At 39.2% G+C, this 5101-nt stretch overlaps 1 protein-coding gene across 1 annotated transcript in view; it reads left to right on the plus strand.

Moving 5' to 3' along the window:
* The window catches only part of LOC109952018 (cerebellin-1), a 10218-nt gene extending 5653 nt beyond the window's left edge, over window positions 1–4565 (plus strand). Inside the window, exons 2-4 of the mRNA XM_020586846.1 lie at window positions 1079–1753; window positions 3212–3331; window positions 3828–4565. Of these exons, the coding sequence (XP_020442502.1) occupies window positions 1460–1753; window positions 3212–3331; window positions 3828–4025 (612 nt within the window). The 5' untranslated portion in view covers window positions 1079–1459 and the 3' untranslated portion in view covers window positions 4026–4565. The remainder of the gene's footprint in view (window positions 1–1078; window positions 1754–3211; window positions 3332–3827) is intronic.
* The last annotated feature ends 536 nt before the right edge of the window (window positions 4566–5101 follow it).

The raw sequence follows: 5101 nt of genomic DNA on the forward strand, positions 1-5101 counted from the left end.
AATCATATTAGCACATGTCAGAAAATTCCATGTAGTTAAACATGAATTGCATTTAGCAAATTATGCTATCTTGCCCATGTTAATACATAAATTGTAATATTGAGCATTTCTATTAATACTGTGTGCGTGCGTGTTATTACTAATATAATTTATTTCAGGAGCAGCATCAAAGTTACACTAGTCCTCACCATGCGTCAGTGACAGATAGTGAGCTAATAGACGACTTGTTGATTATAAATCTTGGATGAGTTGACTACTGGACTCAATACATACAAACTGGATGGCATGCCACGAGCGTGGATGTAGCACGTTTCCTGATAAGCTAAACTTAGCTTAGCATTAGCTCGTGAGCTCTACTTACCCTTCTTTGTGCAACTTCAAATGTCGAACAAAGTTGGAAGTTGTTGCGTCTCGGTCCGTAATCTTCGACCCACATGTTCTGCATACTGCAATTCATTTTTTGTTGACCACTTCATAGTTTTTGTACCCGAATGAAATTATCTTTTGTACCATAGTTGCAGAGTGCTGCTTTGTTTACCTTCCTGGATTCATTTGATTGGCTACTGTGCTGACAGGTCACACATACATACACACAGGTGCAGAGAGAGAGGGGGAGGAGTGAAATGAATGGATTAGTGCACGCATTTAAAAATGTTTTAATATTTGGGTTTGTATCAAGTCTTTTCAAGTCAAAGGGCTCAAGTCCGAGTTAAGTCACAAGTCATTGGTTTTAAAGTCCAAGTCGAGTTGCAAGTCTTTTTACATTTTTTCAATTCGAGTCTAAAGTCATCAAATTAATGACTCGAGTTGAGTCCACACCTCTGCATCATACACTGAGCTTCCAAGGCACCAGGAAGTATTAGACATATATATTAAATAAGATTACATAAAATGTAACAACACAGCTCATGTATACGATATAATACAGATTAGGTTTCCCACAGTGCAGTGAATAAGGCAACTGTACTGAGAGACAACTATAGTCATAATGTACACAATAGAAATGCTTAATAAAGTCACAGAGCTTTTTATTCTTTCATGTGCTAAATTGTGCTTTGTGATTTATTGTTTCAAACAGGCCAGAAGACTTCACAGCCTCCAACCCGGTTCGGATTCTGTGTCAGCCGGCCAATTGACATTTTCACTGAGGTGTAGCTGGGTAACCACCACCTTTGCTCTCCATATAAGAACTTCCTGTCTGCTGTTACAGGAACCTGTCATCTTGGTGCACACTACCCGTCCCCTCCAGAGACATTTCACCCGCTCCACTATTAAATGAGGATTGCCCAAATCATTTAATGCCCTATGGCAAGTGAGAAATCCTTGGTTGAAGAGTTGATGATCCTGTTACTAAAGTGAGGTGCTCTAGACATATTTCTGAAGACTTGTCGTGGCCATTCACGGAGTAAAAACACCACCAAAGCCCAAAAACACCTAAAGATCATCTTCATTGAGAATTATGCCCTTTCCATCTCCTCTCTCTTCACCCTGCTCTGTGTTTTTCATTGGACTGCTGCTTCTCGTCTACTGGGGGCCGTCACAGGTCAGTTGCCAGAATGACACTGAGCCCATTGTGTTAGAGGGAAAGTGTCTGGTGGTGTGCGACTCCACCCCCTCTGCAGAGCCATCTGGTAATGCTCTGGGCATGTCGGTGAGGTCAGGAACTGGACGAGTGGCGTTCTCAGCCATCCGAAACACCAACCATGAACCTTCAGAGATGAGCAACCGCACCATGACTATCTACTTTGACCAGGTGGGTTTCAGCAGTGTGTGTGTGTGTGTGTGTGTGTATGTGTGTGTGTGTGTGTGTGTGTGTGTGTGTGTGTGTGTGTGTGTGTGTGTGTGTGTGTGCACAGCATTAATTAACATTGGCTGAAGGAGCAATGAGTAAGATCCTTACCTCTCCATACAGCACAGCAAAGAAGCAAATTGAAAAGTTGAATGACAGGTTGATGTGTTTTCTGTTGATCAGTGGCTATTAGACTTTTTTGTTCTCCAGATGTTACATAATTTTCTCAAAACTGACCTTTATACTCACAAATACACCCAAAGTTGGTGAAATGAATTGGACGTTTGTTTATAAAACTACAAACAAAATTACACCTCACCCCTCCTACTATAGGCTTCTGCAGTGCAATGATCTTTCCTTCTGATTTGAAGTCAGAAAAACAAGGAAACTATTTTCAAGTTCGGTAAATTACATCTCAAACTATCCATCAAACTCATTTCAATCCACAGTGCTGGTTGTTCAGGATTAATTCATTTCTAAATAAAAGCAGCGCTCTTTTCTGCAAATCAACCCAAACATTGCACCCATGGCTGGTCATTGAACATCATTCCAAAATCACCTGCTGCTGTAACAGCTTCTGTACATTTGTATACATTTCCCTTCTCTCCTCCCTATTTTGGCATCCTTGAACAGGGATGCCTTAAAACACATATTGCATGAGACCAAAGAAATGTCTGTGGTGCAGCATTTCTTCTTTTTATCTGCTGCAAACCCCATTGCGACTCCTTAGTAAATATGAATACATGCAATTTCACAGTTTAGCGCCAGAAAATGAGCCACAAAACTTTAGTAAATGTCCCACTATGAGTGTTAATGGCCATTTATGGAAGTGTTTCCTCCTGCCACCGTCACAACACAGTATTTATCCCTAGTGAAACTCCAAATCACTGGCACCCTACACACATGGAAGGTCATATGTTCTCCAACAAAGGCTCTAATTGTCATTCATTGTGCTTTGAGTCATTGCCAGCATTTGAGTCAGTGTTGTCACATACTGAAAGCTATCATCATCTAGGGCGCAGACATGCTGCACATAATAATTAGTGTTAATTTATAGGCTTGACAGTGCTGTGCAGCAGTGATACAGGGTAGCTATGCTGAGTATGAGCTGAGTATGCAAAAAGAACTGTGAATTTGAGTCAAAATGTATGATACACATGATGATTTGCTGGTTTGTGTCAGGTGCACTCATGTATTAAATATTCTACCAACATATTTTGTTCACTGCCTTGAAATTAAAGTATTTTGGGAAAGAAGTGATATGAATCTGACAAACAAACATATTTGTTGTTTAGTAAATGACATAAAACTTCCCAGAACTATAAATGTTCAATCAAATGCTCCAGAATTTATTGGATCATTAAATTTTCTTATGGCTCAGTACAATTTGTTTTTTTTACTTCTCTCTTTATCTTCTCTTAGATCTTGGTCAATGTTGGCAGCCATTTTGATCCAGCTAGGAGTATCTTTGTAGCGCCCAGAAAAGGAGTCTACAGTTTCAGCTTCCATGTTGTGAAAGTTTACAACCGACAGACAATACAAGTAAGAAAAACAGCCCAGGAACAGCTGGAATAATAGGTACAGCTAGGTACAACTCTTCAAAAAAGAAATATAGTGTATTTAAAAATGATAAAACAACTCCTTTAAAAAGAAATCCCAGCTGTAGTATAGGCTGCTTTGTGTTTTTTATTTATTTAGTTAACTAGTTTGCACAATTACTGTACTTTACGTACGGTAATTGTGCAGTAGCTACTGAGGCTGCTGCTCAAACCTCTTAATATGGAATTTGTTAACAACATTTACCTCAGGTTAAGAAAATTCTCTAGCCAACAGGCAAACTCAATCTTAATACAACTAAGTGAATAAACTGACAAGTGTCTGTCTGTCCAGTTAGAAACATCCTGACAAGATGACATTTTTGTCAAATTCAAGGTTTTGATATAACAATGACGACAGTATAGATTTAATTCATGTCTTCTAACCATCATTTCCCTATAAACCTCACCTTTCTTAACCTTACCTGCTTGATCTTTCCCAGGTGAGTTTAGTTCTCAACGGCTGGGCGGTGATCTCCGGCCTTTCAGGGGACCAGGATGTGACCAGGGAGGCAGCCACCAATGCCGGGCTGGTGATGATGGAGAGAGGTGACAAGGCTTACCTCAAACTGGAGAGAGGGAATCTGATGGGAGGGTGGAAGTATTCTACTTTCTCCGGGTTTCTAGTGTTTCCCTTATAGAGAGGGCAACACCTATTAAAGAAGGCAGGGTATAAAATAAAGGGGTAAAGTTTTACTTTAAGTCCTTGACATAAAGAAAGAACATCAATGGATATACATCAAACTCCACACTGAAGCTGGGAACCATATTAAACTGCTTGGATACATCTTCATATGTATCAGATGAATGATGGGTGAATTCACTTTACACCAAAAAATCTTGAATGTCCTTTCCATTTCTACTGCACTTTTATGGCTTATAGTCTACTGTCTTACCATTGTAACATCATCTGTGCTTGCTTAACCCAGGGGTCGGTCTGTTGGAGCTTTGTGCTCTTCTTTTAATGCATGAAATATGGAGTGGCAAACTTTTGTGGCAATAAAGAAAATTATTGTATTATTCTCTGATTCTCTCTCTCTCTCTCTCTCTCTCTCGCTCTCTCTCGAAGATGAATATAATGTTATGAGACATGGTATCTGTTAGCTAGCTAACAAAACCTGTTTTAAATGTTAAATGCATATAAATTTATATTTGAAAACAACAAAATGCTTTTTGCTTTTGTAACGACACACTGATCGGAGGTTAACCGAAAACTAAACCACTTTGTGTTTACACTGAATTCTAATTATTTAATTTATTCAGCTACAGGCCTATTTTTGACTTGTCTGATAACCTTTTATTAAATTTTATTCGGTTTTGGTGTTTACAAAAAAAGTCTGGATATTTTAAATTAAGTTTAGAAAAGGTTTAAATTATCATCTTAATTGATTTCCATCTCCACTTTCATGGTTTTGCTTTTACAGTATCGGCGTCTATTGAGGCTGGTAAACCTGCTACTAGTTTTATGCAAAACATTACAAGCCCACCCTTGTTACCTGTTCTTACCAAGCCTTTTAGTATTTAAGCTAATATTTCCCTCACAGGCTTTCACATTTATCTATCTGACAAGGACATTCTTACCACGTGACCTTCATAATTGCTGACACCCTTGCAGCCTCCAGTCCACCACACTTTACATACAGTCTATAAATCACTCTATGCAGACAGACGGTTGTTCTGAAGACAGGAGGCATTGCTGCTGTGAGCCGCAAGAGGT

Source organism: Monopterus albus, unplaced genomic scaffold (genome assembly GCF_001952655.1).
Source record: "Monopterus albus unplaced genomic scaffold, M_albus_1.0 scaffold425.1, whole genome shotgun sequence".
Taxonomy (NCBI): Eukaryota; Metazoa; Chordata; class Actinopteri; order Synbranchiformes; family Synbranchidae; genus Monopterus; species Monopterus albus.